Source organism: Ranitomeya variabilis, chromosome 2, assembly GCF_051348905.1.
Source record: "Ranitomeya variabilis isolate aRanVar5 chromosome 2, aRanVar5.hap1, whole genome shotgun sequence".
NCBI lineage: Eukaryota > Metazoa > Chordata > Amphibia > Anura > Dendrobatidae > Ranitomeya > Ranitomeya variabilis.
The window spans coordinates 173,270,866-173,289,826 of NC_135233.1; the positions used below are offsets into that span (position 1 = coordinate 173,270,866).

Consider the following 18,961-nt stretch of genomic DNA (forward strand, 5'->3'; position numbering starts at 1 on the left):
ATGCTGCCGATTTAGTACGTGCTTTTCATTTGGCTCGTCCCGATCGGCCTGGGGGCTCTGGTGAGGGTTCGGTGACCCCTCCTCAAGGGGGGGGTACTGTTGTGAATTCCGTTCTTGGGCTCCATCCTGGGGCTATGAATGGTATTTTTGGGAGTTCTGCTCTTGGGCTCCCTCTGGTGGTTTTGAGTGGAACTTAGCAGCTGCCTTCACTAGTCGGTTACCTGGCCTTGTTATTTAACTGGGCTCTAGTCTGTAGTCGATGCCAGCTGTCAATGTTTTCCTGTTAGATTCAGTCCTCTCCTGGAAGTACTCTGTTGGCCAGTCCATTTCAGCCTAAGATAAGTTCTGCTAGTTCTTGGGTGTATCCCTGCTTTTGACCTTCTGTTCAGGTTTAAGTTATGTCTTTTTTGTCCAGCTTGTCATTATGAAATATTCAGGCTAGTTGGAAGCTCTGGGGTGCAGATTTGCCCCTCCACACCGTGAGTCAGTGTGGAGGTTATTTTTGTAAATTCTGCGTGGATTTTAGTTTTTATACTGACCGCACAGTATCCTTTTCTATCTCTGTCTATTTAGATAGTGTTGGCCTCCTTTGCTGAAATCTATTTTCATTTCTGAGTTTGTCATTTCCCTCTCCACTCACCGTTAATATTTGTGGGGGGCTATCTTTCCTTTTGGGGGTTTCTCTGAGGCGAGATAGTTTTCCGTTTCCATCTTCAGGAGTAGTTAGTTCTTAGGCTGTGTCGAGGCATCTAGGCAGAGATAGGAACGTCCCACGGCTATTTCTAGTGTTGGTGTTAGGAGTAGGGATTGCGGTCAGTAAAGCTACCACCTCCTCAGAGCTTGTACATTTTACCCACCAGGTCATTTCTGTGCTGCTCCGTAATCACCAGGTCATAACTGTGATTGTTGTTGGTGGAGCTGCCACCTCCTCGGAGCTTGTCCATGATTGGTTTTACCCACCAGGTCATCTCAGTGCTACTCCGTAACCACCAGGTCATAACAGAACCACAATAAACTGCAAAATATTTTTTGTAGAGCCATAAATGCAAGGAGAAAACCGCCTTCTCAATTTCAGATGGATGTTACCAGTACATCAGGATGCCTTTTGGGTTGCAAGTGGCTCAGGCCACATTTCAGAGGGCATTGGGCTGGGTCCTTGCTTCTGACAAATATTACACAGTGGCCTACCTGGATGACATCATAATATTCTGACAGGATTTGGGAAGTCATCTGAGCAAAATCCAGGCAATACCTGATGCTCTGAGGAGGTGGGATTTACCGTCAACTAAAAGAAGTGTGCCATGGGGATGGAGGAAGCCAAGTACAGTGCCTTGTGAAAGTATTTGGCTCCCTTGAACTTTTCAACCTTTTCCCACATATCATGCTTCAAACATAAAGATACCAAATGTAAATTTTTGGTGAAGAATCAACAACAGGTGGAACACAATTGTGAAGTTGAACGAAATTTATTGGTTATTTTAAATTTTTGTGGAAATTCAAAACTGAAAAGTGGGGCGTGCAATATTATTCGGCCCCTTTAACTTAATACTTTGTTGCGCCACCTTATGCTGCGATTACAGCTGCAAGTCACTTGGGGTATGTCTCTATCAGTTTTGTACATTGAGAGACTGAAATTCTTGCCCATTCTTCGTTGGCAAACAGCTCGAGCTCAGTGAGGTTTGATGGAGATCGTTTGTGAACAGTAGTTCTCAGCTCTTTCCACAGATTCATGATTGAATTGAGGTCTGGCCTTTGACTTGGCCATTCTAACACCTGGATACATTTATTTGTGAACCATTTCATTGTAGATTTTGCTTAAAGTTTGGGATCATTGTCTTGTTGGAAGACAAATCTCCGTCCCAGTCTCAAGTCTTTTGCAGACTCCAACAGGTTTTCTTCAAGAATGGTCCTGTATTTGGCTCCATCCATCTTCCCATTAATTTTAACCATCTTCCCTTTCCCTGCTGAAGAAAAGCAGGCCCAAACCATGATGCTGCCACCACCATGTTTGACAGTGGGGATGGTGTGTTCAGGGTGATGAGCTGTGTTGCCTTTATGCCAAATATATCGTTTGGCATTGTTGCCAAAAAGTACGATTTTGGTTTCATCTGACCAGAGCACCTTCTTCCACATACTTGGTGTGTTTCCCAGGTGGCTTGTTGCAAACTTTAAATTACACTTTTTATGGATATCTTTGAGAAATTGCTTTCTTTTTGCCACTCTTCCATAAAGGCGAGATGTGTGCAGTGTACGACTGATTGTTGTCCTACAGACAGACTCCCACTTCAGCTGTAGATCTCTGCAGTTTATCCAGAATGATCATGGGCCTTTTTGGCTGCATCTCTGATCAGTCTTCTTTTTGTTTGAGATGAAACTTTAGAGGGACAGCCAGGCCTTGGTAGACTTGCAGTGTTATGATACTCCTTCCATTTCAATATGATTGCTTGCACAGTGCTCCTTGGGATGTTTAACCCCTTAATCCCATATGACATACTATCCCTTCGAGGTGACCTGGGACTTAATTTCCAGGGACAGGATGTTAGGTGTCGAGTTCCTGCTGCTGCACAGGGGAAATCTCGAGCCTTGTCCGCTACGGTCTCCCATTCTTCTCCAGCCACAGTGGAGCCTGCTCAGCGGAGATGTCTGTCCCAGTGCCTGGCCAGGACAGATACTGCACGTTTGGTTAAAACTAGTGCTGTTCGGCTGCGAGCAGGCGCTCCTGGGACTAAGTCCTGCTTTTCCCCTCCTGAGCATGCCCAGGGGAAGACCTCTCATTGGAGGTCGGGAGTCACATGCTCAGGTCCAGTAGCAGCTCCTATTGGTCTACTAGGAAGGTCCTGAACTGCTACAGCTATGAAAGGTTTGCATGGCTGCACAGCCATGCGCTAGTATCATTTGTGTTTGGCAGTTGCCAGTGGATACTCTGTCACACTGTATATAAGTGGTGTGAGTCTGTTTAGCCTTGGGCTGTACACTCAGGCAGGCAGCTAGCAACAGTGGGAGCAATTAGCCTTGGCTTAGCATCTGGTTCCTTCATGTGTGCGGTTAGCACAGAAGAGTTCCAGAGTAAGCACAACTTTTAGTTAGGGTTTTAGTCCCTGTGTACAGCGCGACTCTGTGAGGCAACAGAGCTCGTCTTCATTTCACACGGGATGAAGTTTAACGCTTGTGTGAGCTCAGTGTCCATCTGCCATTACTTGAAGCAGGTATCTCTGCATGGTGGACCCCGGGGTGCAAACGCACCTCGTATCTATCACCCTATTACTTGGTGCGTTCCGCTAGCCCTAACACGGGAAAGTACGTCATAGGCGATCACCGCCTCACGGGGGGAGCGAGGCCGATCACCGCCGGGTATCAGCTGATTATTTCAGCTGACATCCGGCACTATGTGCCAGGAGCGGTCACAAACCGCTCCCGGCACATTAACCCCTGGAACACTGCGATCAAACATGATCGCATCGTTCCGGTGGCATAGGGACGCATCACGCAGGGAGGGGGCTCCCTGCGTGCTTCCCTTAAACCCTCAGAATAACGCAATGTGATCGCGTTGTTCAGAGGGTCTCCTACGTCTTCCTCCCTGCAGACCCCGGATCCAAAATAGCCACGGGGCTCCTTCCGGGTCCTGCCGGGAGGTGGCTTGCAAGCGCCTGCTCAGAGCCAGCGTTGGCAAGCCTGGAGCACTGCCTGTCAGATCGTTGATCTGGCACAGTGCTTTGCAAAGTGTCAGATCAGCGGTCTGACATAATACAGTGATGTCCCACCCTGGGACAAATTACAAAAAAAAATATTTACATGTTTAAAAAAAAAAAATCTTAAATAAAGAAAAAAATATATTGTTCAAATAAATAAATTTCTTTATCTAAATAAAAAAAACAATAAAAGTGCACATATTTAGTATTGCCGTGTCCGTAACAAAACAACCAGACCTATAAAACTGTCCCACTTGTTAACGCCTTCAGTGAACACTGTAAAAAAAAAAAAAGGAAAAAAACAACGCTTTATTATCAACAAAAAGTGGAATAACACGCGATCAAAAAGACAGATATAAAATAACATGGTACCACTGAAAATGTCATCTTGTCCCGCAAAAAACAAGCTACCATACAGCATCATCAGTGAAAAAATAAAAAAGTTATAGCCCTCAGAATAAAGCGATGCAAAAATAATTATTTTTTAAATAAAATAGTTTTTAATCGTATAAAAGCGACCAAACATAAAAAAAATTATATAAATGAAGTATCGCTGTAATCGTACTAACCCGAAGAATAAAACTGCTTTATCAATTTTACCAAACGCGGAATGGTTTAAACGCCCCCCCCACCCCAAAAAAAAAGGTAATTCTGCCTCACAAAAATCGGAATAAAAAGCGATCAAAAAATGTCACATGCCTGGAAATGGTACCAATACAAAGGTCAACTCGTCCCACAAAAACAAGACCTCACATGACTCTGTGAACCAAAATATGGAAAAAATATAGCTCTCAAAATGTGGAGACGCAAAAACTATTTTTTTCAATAAAAAAGCGTCTTTCAGTGTGTGACAGCTGCCAATCATACAAATCCGCTAAGAAGCCCCGCTATAAATAGTAAATCAAACCCCCCTTAGTTAGGGAAAAATAATAAAATTAAAAAATATATTAATTTACATTTTCCCATTAGGGTTAGGGTTGGGGCTAAAATTAGGGTTATGGCTACAGTTAGGGTTGGGGCTAAAGTTAGGGTTGGGGCTAAATTTAGGGTTAGTATTGGGGCTAAAGTTAGGGTTACGGTTACAGTTAGGGTTGGGGCTACAGTTAGGGTTAGGGTTGGGGCTAAAGTTAGGGCTATGGTTGGGGCTAAACTTAGGGTTAGGGTTGGGGCTAAAGTTAGGGTTACAGTTGGGGCTAAAGTTGGTGTTAGGATTGGGGCTAAAGTTAGGGTTGGGGCTAAAGCTAGGGTTAGGGTTGGGGCTAAAGTTAGGGTTAGGGTTTAGATTACATTTACGGTTGGAATTAGGGTTGGGATGAGGGTTAGGGGTGTGTTGGAGTTAGGGGTGTGGTTAGGGTTGGGATTAGGGTTAGGGGTGTGTTGGGGTTAGGGGTGTGGTTAGGGCTGGGATTAGGGTTAGGGGTGTGTTCGGGTTAGGGGTGTGGTTAGGGTTATGGTTTGGGTTAGGATTAGGATTAGGGGTGTGTTCAGGTTAGGGTTGGAGTTAGAATTGAGGGGTTTCCAATGTTTAGGCACATCAGGGGCTCTTCAAACGCGACATGGATTCCAGCCAATTTTACGCTGAAAAAGTAAAACAGTTCTCCTTCCTTTCCGAAATCTCCCGTGCACCCAAACAGGGGTTTACCCCAGCATATGGGGTATCAGCATACTCAGGACAAATTGGACAAGAACGTTTTGGGTCCAATTGCTCTTGGTACCCTTGGGAAAATAAAAAACTGGGGGCTAAAAAATAATTTTTGTGGAAAAAAAGGATTTTTTATTTTCCACGGCTCTGCGTTATAAACTGTAGTGAAACACTTGAAGGTTCAAAGTTCTCACAACACATCTAGATAAGTTCCTTAGGGGGTCTACTTTCCAAAATGGTGTCACTTGTGGGGGATTTCCACTGTTTAGGCACATCAGAGGCTCTCAAAACGCGACATGGCGTCCTATCTCAATTCCAGTCAATTTTGCATTGAAAAGTCAAACAGCGCTCTTTCCCTTCTGAGCTCTGCCATGCGCCCAAACAGTGGTTTACCCCACATATGGGGTATCAACGTACTCAGGACAAATTGCACAACAACTTTTGGGGTCCAATTTTCTTCTGTTACCCTTGGGAAAATAAAATATTGTGGACGAAAATATAATTTTTGTGAAAAAATATGATTTTTTATTTTTACGGCTCTACATTATAAACTTCTGTGAAGCACTTGGTGGGTCAAGGTTAAAGTTTTGGAAATCATTTTGTATCCAAATCCAGCTTTAAACTTCTCCACAACAGTATCACGGACCTGCCTGTTGTGTTCCTTTGTCTTCATGATGCTCTCTGTGCTTCAAACAGAACCCTGAGACTATCACAGAGCAGGAGCATTTATACGGAGACTTGATTACACACAGGTGGATTATATTTAACTTCATCAGGCATTTAGGACAACATTGGATCATTAAGAGATCTACAATGAACTTCTGGAGAGAGTTTGCTACACTGAAAGTAAAGGGGCCGAATAATATTGCACGCCCCACTTTTCAGTTTTTGAATTTGCACAAAAATTTTAAATAACCAATAAATTTCGTTCCACTTCACAATTGTGTTCCACTTGTTGATTCTTCACCAAAAATTTACATTTGGTATCTTTATGTTTGAAGCATGATATGTGGGAAAAGGTTGAAAAGTTCCAGGGGGCCAAATACTTTCGCAAGGCACTGTGTATAGGCTAGTATGTGGACAGAGATGGGCTAAAACCACAAATAAATTATGTAGATGCGATTCAGAGTGGGTCACAACCCCTCTTGAAAGAGCAAGTCAGAACCTTCCTGGGTATCATGGGCTACTACTGAAGATTTGTCCCTAAGTTTGCTCTGATAGCAGCCCCTCTGACAAATCTCATGAAAAGGTGCTAAGTCAGCGATAGCTAAATGGTCCTCGGAAGATGGTGCAGCCCTTCAGGAACTGAAGCGGGTTCACCGCAGACAGCCAGTGTTGGTGACTCCTGACTTCTCCATGAAGTTAGTCTGGCTGGGTGTGGTCTTGTCCCAGGAAATTATCGGGAGGAGCACCCTGTCATGTAACCAAGTCAGAAGCTGTCCACGTATGAGATCAACTACTGCATAATGGAAAAAGAATGCCTAGCAATAAAGAGGGCATTGGACACTTTTAAATACTACCTGTTGGGAAGGAAATTTAGATTGGTGTCTGACCATGCCCTACTGAGATGAATGCAGGGAAAGAAAGGAAACAAAACCCAGAAGTTAAGGTACCTTCACATTAAGCGATGCTGCAGTGATAGCGACAACGATGCCGATCGCTGCAGCGTCGCTGTTTGATCGCTGGAAAGCTGTCACACAGACCGCTCTCCAGCGACCAACGATGCCGAGGTCCCCGGGTAACCAGGGTAAACATCGGGTTGCTAAGCGCAGGGCCGCGTTTAGTAAACTGATGTTTACCATGGTTACCAGCATAAAATGTAAAAAAACCAAACAGTACATACTCACCTTCGCGTCCACTTCCTGCACTGACTGAGCGCCGGCCCTAACAGCAGAGCGGTGACGTCACCGCTGTGCTGTACTTTCACTTTCACTTTACGGCGCTCAGTCAGTGTGGGAAGCGGACGCCGGGGGATGCGAAGGTGAGTATGTACTGTTTTTTTTTTTTACATTTTACACTGGTAACCAGGGTAAACATCGGGTTACTAAGCGCGGCCCTGCGCCTAGTAACCCGATGTTTACCCTGGTTACCAGTGTAAAACATCGCTGGTATCGTTGCTTTTGGTGTCAAACACGACGATACACGCCGGTCTGACGACCAGCGATATCACAGCAGGATCCTGATCGCTGCTGCGTGTCAAACTAAACGATATCGCTAGCCAGGACGCTGCAACGTCACGGATCGCTAGCGATATCGTTTAGTGTGAAGGTACCTTTACGGTGGTTCTTAGCTGTTCAGAACTTTAGCTTTCAATTGAATCATAGGTCTGGGAAGAGTATGGGAATGCAGCCCTTTCAAGGGTTCATTGTATGGTGGCAGAAGATACCCAGCCACCTTGCTTTTGACAGAGGGGAGTATGTAAGTAGGTAGCTGGATTGGTCCTGGATGGAGTATATATGTCACCAAGGTGCCTAGCCTTGGTGATGTGAAACCCGGAGAAGCAGGCTCCAGAATATACAGTCCTGAGAGGTGTTTTTAATAGGATTTTGTTCATGAAGGAATGCTTGGATCTGACTCCCAAGATGGTGCACCACCACATAATGGGTGTCAGGTCCGAGCATTTCTACATGACCAGTTTCCTGGAAAGTGGATTGATCATCGTGGGCCAGTTGAATGGCCACCAAGGTTTCCCGATCTGACCCCCTTAGACTTTTATCTTTGGGGTCATCTGAAGGCAATTGTCTATGCTGTGAAGATAGGAGATGTGCAGCATCTGAAACAACAGATACTGGAAGCCTGTGATAGCATTTCTTCTGCAGTGCTGCTATCAGTGTGTCAAGAGTAGGAGAAGAGGGTGGCATTGACAATCCAACACAATGGGCAGCTCTTTGAACACATTTCATAAGTGGTCATAAACTTGTAAATAACTCATAAAAGAATAAAGTTATGTTAAAACCACGCACACCATTGTTTTTCTTGTGAAATTCTCAATAAGTTTGATGTGTCACATGACCCTCTTCCAACTGAAAAAAATAATGTTTGATATACAATGGCCAACTTCAAAATGGCCGCCATGGTGACCACCCATCTTGAAAAGTTTTTCCCCTCCCATAAACTAATGTGCCACAAACAGGAAGTTGATATCACCAACCATTCCCATTTTATTTAGGTGTTTCCATATAAATGGCCCATCCTGTGGCGCTGGTAATCTCTCTCTCTCTATATATGATTTCACTCTGTAGTAGTAATCAAGGTTCTCACATGCATATAATATATGCTTTAATAAATAAATATATATATATATATATATATATATATATATATATATATAGATATATATATATATACAGTACAGACCAAATGTTTGGACACACCTTCTCATTTAAAGATTTTTCTGTATTTTCATGACTATGAAAATTGTAAATTCACACTGAAGGCATCAAAACTATGAATTAACACAGGTGGAATTATATACTTAATAAAAAAGTGTGAAACAACTGAAATTATGTCTTATATTCTAGGTTCTTCAAAGTAACCACCTTTTGCTTTGATGACTGCTTTGCACACTCTTGGCATTCTGTTGTTGAGCTTCAAGAGGTAGTCACTGGGAATGGTCTTCCAACAATCTTGAAGGAGTTCCCAGAGATGCTTAGCACTTGTTGGCCCTTTTGCCTTCACTCTGTGGTCCAGCTCACCCTAAACCATCTCGATTAAGTTCAGATCTGACTGTGGAGGCCAGGTCATCTGGCGTAGCACCCCATCACTCTCCTTCTTGGTCAAATAGCCCTTACACAGCCTGGAGGTGTGTTTGGGCCATTGTTGAAAAATAAATGATGGTCCAACTAAATGTAAATCGGATGGAATAGCATGCCGCTGCATGATGCTGTGGTAGCCATGCTGGTTCAGTATACCTTCAATTTTGAATAAATCCTCAACAGTGTTACCAGCAAAGCACCCCCACACCCACACCATCACACCTCCTCCTCCATGCTTCATGGTGGAATTGGAATTGACTGTCCTGCCGGTCTCTGAAGTAATGCGTAGAGTCAATTACTCCCTCGGTGTTCCAGCCACCGGTTACGCGCCTCAGAAGGAGGCTGCTGATCTTGGGACAGAACTCCTCCCGGTATTATCTCCTTGTGCTGTGACTTCGTTTCTCACTCTCCACAATACAATTCCTTTCTTGTCCTTTCTTATGATTCTGCCGCATGGGGTGCAGGCGCAGCTCCGTGTCTTTCTGTCTCGTGCTAGACCTCTGCCAGGATCCCACCCCTGACAGGGACCCTCTGTCTGCAGCTCAGATGTTCCTCCTTTTTCCCCCTGTCTGTCTGACAGGTCTTGCCTGGGCCGAGCCCAGTCAGCTTCTCACTGACTAGAAGTTACTTGGGCGAAGCCCAGTTTTTTTCTGACTAACTTCCTATCCAACCCACCAGTTTTACCTGAATGTGAGGAGTGCCCTAATAGATAGGAGCAAGGCTCCCCCTGGTGGACTGGAGCGTGAAGTGTAGTGTGTGTCTTGTGATACCTGGCAAGGTGAACTCCTTTAGTACCATCAGATGTAATATCACTCCCCCTGGTGGAAAAGCAACATTACTGCAACGACCAGGACTCTGGGGCGCTGTATCTATCTATCTATCTATCTATCTATCTATCTATCTATCTATCTATCTATCTATCTATCTATCTATCTATCTATGTATATATATAAAATCAAGTATAATAGTCATGAACAATACCTGTCTACAAAACAGGCTACAATGTTTGGTCTGCTACTTCACAGATCTGCTGCTTCAAAACTCACAGTCATCTCTGATTCATAAACACAAACTCTTGCCTGTGTCTTCTTCGTCTTCTCTCTAGATTGCTGTCAATCATGTGACATGCAAATATTATGGCAGTTTTTACACAGACTAAACAATAAAGAAGGACAGCTAACTATTCCACCATTATGTTTAGCTGTATCTGTGACCTTATGGCAGACATACAGCTGAAGTCAGGAAATAACCCTGATCTCCCAAGGGACAGCCCCCCCCGAATTTGTCTAGCTGGATCTGGGACAGTTGGGAGGTATGTCACATCTATGCTAAAAGCTGACCAGTTTAGACCAATCAGCTATTTCATGCAATCACACAGTGCTGGCCCCATGCCAGCACTGCTTTGCATAAACTCACAGTGGCAGGCACCAGGAAGCTGAAGGCACTCACTGCACAAGAGCCAGAATCACATCCAGCACTTGCGCAGGAGCTGGAAGGAGGGTTTGCCTGAGACTGGGAGTTATGACGTTATTACCAATAGTAGATGGAGGGAAGGAGCTGCAAACCTAAAGACACATGAAGATGCTTCAAATAAAATTTATTGACAGTATGTCCTATCCATTGGTTACACCGCTGTGAGTACAGTATTACATGACTTTTCAGGTGAAAAAACTTTCTGAAGTATAGACTATGTTCACTACCTGATCAAGGAGATCTAAGGTACATTGAAGGTGGGCTTCCCCCTAACAAGGACAACCAGGATCCGACTATAATGCTGGTCTTGGTCCCTACATCATACACACAGTCTCCCTGACATCACGCACCCGCACAAGCGTACTTCTCTGCCTTGACTAGGGCAAATTTAAGTACTGCAGTGCACATATACTGGGGCTCTTTGACCTTTCCTTAGCGCAGTGCACTGCAGTACTTTGCTCTGACCTCATTAGGGCAGAAAAGTACCCCTGCACAGGAGCGAGATGCTGGGGAGACTGAGTGGATGACTTAAGGTACCTTCACATTAAGCGACGCTGCAGCGATACAGACAACGATACCGATCGCTGCAGCGTCGCTGTTTGGTCGCTGGAAAGCTGTCACACAGACCGCTCTCCAGCGACCAACGATGCCGAAGTCCCCTGGTAACCAGGGTAAACATCGGGTTGCTAAGTGCAGGGCCGCTGTTGTGAATTTATCTTTTTGGCTCCCTCTAGTGGTTACTAGTGATTTGACTCTGGGAATGTCTGCCATCCCTTGTATGCTCACCTGGGTCGTTAGGTCAGGGGTGTTGCTATATAAGCTCCCTGGACCTTCAGTTCAATGCCTGGCAACGTTGTAATCAGAGCTAATCTGTTGTGCTCTTGTCTACTGATCCTGGTTCCTGCTAAATTAAGCTAAGTCTGCTTTCTTGCTTTTTGCTATTTGTTTTTGTTTGCATTTTTGTCCAGCTTGTACATAATCTGTATCCTAACCTTGCTGGAAGCTCTAGGGAGGCTGGAGTTCTCCCCCCGTGCCGTTAGACGGTTCGGGGGTTCTTGAATCTCCAGTGTGGATTTTTGTAGGGTTTTTGTTGACCATATAAGTTATCTTACTACATTCTGCTATTAGTAAGTGGGCCTCTCTTTGCTAAACCTAGTTCATCTCTGTGTTTGTCATTTCCTCTTACCTCACCGTTATTATTTGTGGGGGGCTTGTATCCTACTTTTGGGGTCTATTCTCTGGAGGCAAGAGAGGTCTTTGTTTTCCTCTTCTAGGGGTAGTTAGACCTCCGGCTGGCGCGAGACATCTAGCGACCAACGTAGGCATGTTCCCCGGCTACTTCTAGTGTTGGCGTTAGGAGTAGATATATGGTCAACCCAGTTACCACTGCCCTATGAGCTGGATTTTTGTACGTCGCAGACTTACTTGTTCCTCTGAGACCCTCGCCATTGGGGTCATAACAGGCCGCGCTTAGTAACCCGATGTTTACCCTGGTTACCAGTGTAAAAGTAAAAAAAACAAACAGTACATACTCACCTTCGCGTCCCCCGGCGTCCGCTTCCTGCACTGACTGAGCGCCGCCCCTAATAGCAGAGCGGTGACGTCACCGCTGTGCTGTACTTTCACTTTACGGCCGGCGCTCAGTCAGTGTGGGAAGCGGACGCCGGGGGACGCGAAGGTGAGTATGTACTGTTTGGTTTTTTTACATTTTACACTGGTAACCAGGGTAAAACATCGCTGGCATCGTTGCTTTTGGTGTCAAACACGACGATACACGCCGGTCTGACGACCAAATAAAGTTCTGAACTTTCTTCAACGACCAGCGACATCACAGCAGGATCCTGATCGCTGCTGCCTGTCAAACTAAACGATATCGCTAGCCAGGACGCTGCAACGTCACGGATCGCTAGCGATATCGTTTAGTGTGAAGGTACCTTTAGGGATGCATCATCCACACAAAGCAAGAAGGAGGACAGCATCGCAAAAAGAAGGGAGGCTCCAGACCAAGACCACCGACACATCTTTCTGCGGGTCAGTATAATAAAAGGACTTTTTCTTGCCTTGCAGGCCAGGTTGGGGGCACATATACAGCATTATAAAATGCTGTATATCAGGCCTTAAAGGTGGTGATCTTATATCATATCGGTCTAACCTTGTGACAGGTTTGCTTTCAGGTATCTATTACACCTGAAGGTATCTGATAGATAGTATCTATCTATCTATCTATCTATCTATCTATCTATCTATCTATCTATCTATCTATCTATCTATCTATCTACCAGACGGTCATATGGTGTTCCAATATTTGTAAGAATTTAATACTTTAACATGTATTTTCCACAGTGTTAATTAATACATTTGTTTGAAGCCTCGAATTTGTATACGGTGGGTACAGAAAGTATTCAGACCCCTTTACATTTTTAACTCTTTGTTTCATTGCAGCCATTTGGTAAATTCAAAAAAGTTATTTTTTTCTCATTAATGTACACTCTGCACCCCATCTTGACTGAAACAAAAACAGAAATGTAGTAATTTTTGGAAATTTATTAAAAAAGAAAAACTGAAATATCACGTGGTCATAAGTATTCAGCCCCTTTGCACAGTATTGAGTAGAAGCACCCTTTTGAGCTAGTACAGCCATGAGTCTTCCTGGGAATGATGCAACAAGTTTTTCACACCTGGATTTGGGGATCCTCTGCCATTCTTCCTTGCAGATCCTCTCCAGTTCCGTCAGGTTGGATGGTGAACGTTGGTGGATAGACATTTTCAGTTCTCTCCAGAGATGCTCAATTGAGTTTAGGTTAGGATTCTGGCTGGGCCAGTCAAGAATGGTTACAGAGTTGTTCTGAAGCCACTCATTTTAGCTGTGTGCTTAGGGTCATTGTCTTGTTGGAAGGTGAACCTTCAGCCAAGTCTGAGGTCCAGAGCACTCTGGAAGAGTTTTCATCCAGGATATCTCTGTACTTGGCCTCATTGATGTTTCCTTCAATGACAACGAGTCATCCTGTCCCTGCAGCTGAAACACACCCCCATAGCATGATGCTGCCACCACCATGTTTCACTGTTGGGATTGTATTGGGCAGATGATAAGCAGTGCCTGGTTTTCTCCACACATACCGCTTAGAATTATCACCAAAAAGGTCTATCTTCGTCTCATCAGACCAGAGAATCTTATTTCTCATAGTCTGGTCTTACTGTGTTTTTTAGTAACTCTATGCAGGCTTTCATATGTCTTGCACTGAGGAGAGGCTTCCATAGGGCCACTCTGCCATAAGGGCCCAACTGGTGGAAGGCTGCAGTGATAGTTGACTTTTTGGAACTTTCTCCCATCTCCCTATTGCATCTCTGGAGCTCAGCCACAGTGATCTTGGGGTTCTTCTTTACCTCTCTCACCAAGGCTCTTCTCCCACGATTGCTCAGTTTGGCTGGACGACTTCTGGTGGTCCCAAACTTCTTCCATTTAAGGATTATGGAGGCCACTGTGCTCTTAGGAACCTTGAGTACTGCAGAAATTCTGTTATAACCTTGGCCAGATTTGTGCCTTGCCACAATTCTGTCTCTGAGCTCCTTGGCCAGTTCCTTTGACCTCATGATTCTCTTTTGGTCTGACATGCACTGTGAGCTGTGAGGTCTTATATAGACAGGTGTGTGCCTTTCCAAATCAAGTCGTATCAGTCTAATTAAACACAGCTGAACTCCAAAGAAGGCGTAAAATCATCTCAAGGAGGATTACAAGGAAATGGACAGCATGTGACTTAACCCCTTACTGACATCGGACGAGATAGTACGTCCGATTTCAGCTCCCCTGCTTTGATGCAGGGCTCCGCGGTGAACCCGCATCAAAGCCGGGACATGTCAGCTGTTTTGAACAGCTGACATGTGCCCGCAATAGCGGCGGGTGAAATCACGATTCACCCGCCGCTATTAACTAGTTAAATGCCGCTGTCAAACGCAGACATCGGCATTTAACTACCGCATCTGGCCGGGCGGCCGGAAATGACGTCATCGCCGACCCCCGTCACATGATCGGAGGTCGGCGATGCTTCTCAATTGTAACCATAGAGGTCCTTGAGACCTCTATGGTTACTGATTGCCGGTAGCTGTGAGCGCCACCCTGTGGTCGGCGCTCACAGCACACCTGATTTTCTACTACATAGCAGCGAACAGCAGATCGCTGTTCTTATGACTATGTGATATTTCAGTTTTTCTTTTTTATTAAATTTGCAAAAATTACTACATTTGTTTTTTTTCAGTCAAGATGGGATGCAGAGTGTACAATAATAAGAAATGCACTGAATTTTCCAAATGGCTGCAATGAAACAAAGTGTGAAAAATTTAACAGGGTATGAATACTTTCCGTACCCACTGTAGGTTAGTTTCTGTATATTCCAAGGAAAAGATATGTATGAAAAATGCTAAGAATGGTGGAAACTCACTTTACAAAATAATCTTTAATCGCTTTATCACGGTTTATCAAAGATGACCTACTGCTATTACTGTTAAATTTTACTGCTAGTAAATATATTTTCTACCAGGCATTAAACACATTTTTTGTCCTTTTTAGGTGCCGCTCAGTTAATGTGGTTTGAAAAGCTTTACATTTGGCTTGTTTGTTTTGAGAAATATGTTTTGTATCCATCAATCATACTGAGTGCAGTTACCACGGAAGCCTCTTCAATAAGTGGTATCAAAAGGTTTGGAAAACAGTAAGTTATTTTCTTTTATAGAATTATTTTAAAGGATAATAAAAATAAAATAAATATTTATCCAGAGTTTTCTAACTAATGCTTTCAATGAGATTTAAAATCTTTACCCCTTTTTATTACATGTCCCTTACAGGACCACAAGTTTCTGTGGAGTGAGTTGATCTGACAAATGAAACTTTTAGGCCGGTTTGACATTTGCGGTTGTGTCCGCAGCGTTTCTTCCGCAAATATCCGCATGCGTTGTGTATTCCTATAATTAACATTAGGGACGCATGCGTCTGCGATTGATCGGGTTTTGCCGCGTTTGACGACGCATGCGTCGTTTCGTCATCTGCGGTTTGTCGCGGAAATGCAACATGTAGTAATTTTTAGAGGCGTCAATTTGCCGCCTGGAAACGTATGCGGTCGATTGCATAAGGAATGCGCCAAAAAAACGCATTGCTGTCCATATGAACGCATGCGTTCACAAGCACATGCGTTTGCTTGCGTTCGTGAATGCATGTGTTGCACCAGAGAAAAACATGTCTAGACACTGATAAGCCACCCCCCTCATACAAGGTGATAAAGGGAGGGAGTGGACATTTACAGGTCACTACTCAGCAGACAGCCAAGCAGAGCAGACAGACCACAGCACCTTGGAGCAAACAAGCCTCTGAACAATGTGAGTATATCCTAGCCAATGCCTTTATTTTCTATTTTCTGTCTCTACATGTCCTAATTTCTGCCATTTCTTTCTTTCTGCATGCATCAGAATGTCTTCTTCAGATGATGAGCAACGTCCTGGGCCTTCTGAAGTGGAACATGTCAGTGAAGTGAGTACTCACCTCCTCAGATTGGTAAGTATTCACTGTCACATCTACACGTATGACAATTTTTTGTTTTTCATTTTTTAGAGCACTTCTTCTACTGCGGCAGAGACTGGGCAGGATCAGCGGAGTCACGGTCGGGTGGCAAGGTGGCAGCGTGTACGTATACAAGGCTAACAGTTTACTGTATCCTCACTTTAGTATTCATGAATCTTCCTTTCTTTACATTCCTATTTCTTTACATTTTTCTTCTGGAATCCTTTTGTATCTTGACTTTCCTTATTCATGCCTTTTCTCAGCCTCTGTTTTCTTTCTTTTCCTTATGTTAATGGATCCAACATTAATGTCTTTATTTAATTTTTAGGTTCCAGAACGGGATGAAGACCTCATAGAAAATGACCTCCTCATCTCCCTGGTCCAGGAGCGAGTCCCGTTGTGGGACACCCGGGTTCCACTGCACTCGGACAACGTGACGATCCGGCGCCTAAGGAATGAGGTGGCCAAAGAGATGTGGGATGGCTGGGACAATGCCCCGACTCAGGTACGAAATGCTTTTGGTAAGTATTGCAATGCAGTGTGAAGCAGCAGAGACCTTTTTGGTATTAATTTTCTTTTTCCTTTTTTCTAGCACTGCCATACACCAGTACAGCACCACCACCGTGCTGTGTATTGTTGGACAGCCCACCGCCACCACCATGACACCCGCTGCTCCTGCTTGGACCTCCTCCACTGACACGACGATGCAGCAGGACCCAGGCATGGCCTTCCGTACCGCCACCACCACGATGCAGCAGGACCCAGGCATGGCCTTCCGTACTGTTACCACCCACCATGATGCAGCAGGACCCAGGCATGGCCTTCCGTACCGCCACCACCACGATGCAGCAGGACCCTAGCATGGCCTTCTGTACCACCACCACCATGATGCAGCAGGACCCTGGCATGGCCTTCCGCTCTACAAGCACTATGGACTCTGGCATGGCTGCACGCTCTACGAGCACTATGGACTCTGGCATGGTTGCACGCTCTATGAACACTATGGACCCTGGCATGGCTGCACGCTCTATGAGCACTATGGACTCTGGCATGGCTGCACGCGCTACGAGCGCTATGGACTCTGGCATGGCTGCACGCTCTACGAGCACTATGGACTCTGACACAGTGCAGCCGGACCCTGACAGGTCACCTACCGCGACCATGCCACGACATATGAGCCCACCGAGGCTTACCAGAACCCGGCAAACCCAGAAAGGGAAAAAAAAACCAGTGGACTCTTATTCTTCCCCCCACCTACACCTCCCATTGTGTTTGCAATGTCAGGTTTGTCACACCCTTCCAGTGCGTCTCAAGCCTCTCATGTGTCAAGCCCTATCCCCGAACTACCAGACCCCACAAGTTTTATTGCCCCTTCTCCTGCCACCTCTGCGTCGTCAACAGTTAGCTAGACCTCACAGCTTCACACGCCCCGTTTACATCACTCTACCCCAAGCAGGCGCAGTTAAATAAATATTTTGGTTGTTAAAAAATAAATACAAGTTTTTTTGCCCCAATTATGTTTGGTTTATTGTGTCTTTTGCTGCCGGCAACACACACCGTGCGGCCGTTTGTGGCCACATCATAGCTCCAGTAGTTAGCAAGTACAAGACTTTGTGTGTCTTTAGTATAGAGCTATGAGGTGGACCAAAAAATGTATACTTGCATTTTCTCCTTAATCTCTTCATTCTGCTTAGTCTGTGACTAGTGTTACAGACTGAAGAGAAAATGGTGGCAATACCATGCAAAACTATACTCTACAGGTCAGGTGTCCAAAAACTCATTAGTTGGGACGCCTGACCTGGTGAGTAGAGAAGTGCATTGTATAGCCTCCGCTTTCTCTTCTGTGTACATAATCTATTTCACACAAAATCAAGGGACGATGGCGGTCATACACGGCATATCTATGCTCACCTGCACATGTGTCAGAAATAGTGAATTCATGAGGCTGTTATATGTGCATCATGAATTCATTATTTCTGACACCTGACTTGATGAGTATAGATCTGTTTTGTATGACAGCCATTGTCTCTTCAGTCTGTGTCCAATGGATACTGCATAGCAGAACAGAATCCTCCTACTCCTCCTCCTCCTCCCCCTCCCCCCAGGAATCCAGTTTGACACGACTGGCCTCACTGAAATTGACTTCTTCAAATTCTTTTTCAGTGATGAAATAATAAATCTTATGGTGGCCCAGACGAACCTTTATGCCCAGCAATTTTTCACCCAAAATCCCATGTCATGTTACGCCAGATGGACCCCCGTAAATGCAGCAGAGATGATGACATTTTGGGGAATTGTGCTGCATATGGGCATAATCAAAAATCCAAAGCTTCGGCAAAACTGGAGTACTGGAATTCTCTACAGTACACCGGTATTCCGCATGGCCATGAAAAGGACACGATTTGAATGGATCCAAAAATGTTTGCATTTCAGTGGCAATGCGAAGTGTCCTCCCCGAGACGATCCAAACTTTGATCGTCTATATAAAATTCGGCCAGTGATTGAACACTTCAGCAGAAAATTTACTGAGGCGCACATACCCCAGAGGGACATCGCTATTGATGAATCTCTCGTTCATTTCAAAGGGAGGCTAAAATTCCGACAGTACCTGCCCAGTAAGAGGTCCAGGTACGGAATAAAGCTGTACAAACTGTGCAAGAGTACCTCAGGGTACACCCACAGATTTAGGGTCTAAGAGGGTAAGGACACCCAGATTAACCCCCCTGAATGCCCCCCCATCCTGGGGGTGAGTGGGGAAATTGTGTGGGAATTGCTGCACCCACTGCTGGATAAGGGTTATCACCTCTACATTGACAACTTTTACACCAGCATCCCACTCCTTAAGGCCCTCTCT

General features: G+C 44.9%; 1 protein-coding gene across 2 annotated transcripts in view; it reads left to right on the forward strand.

The window, feature by feature from the left end:
- Nucleotides 1-18,961, forward strand: part of LOC143804781 (pecanex-like protein 2) — a 1,087,275-nt gene that overhangs the window by 657,644 nt on the left and 410,670 nt on the right. For both annotated transcript variants that reach the window (XM_077283212.1, XM_077283213.1), the window contains exon 19: nt 15,124-15,265. In XM_077283212.1, the coding sequence (XP_077139327.1) occupies nt 15,124-15,265 (142 nt within the window). The remainder of the gene's footprint in view (nt 1-15,123; nt 15,266-18,961) is intronic.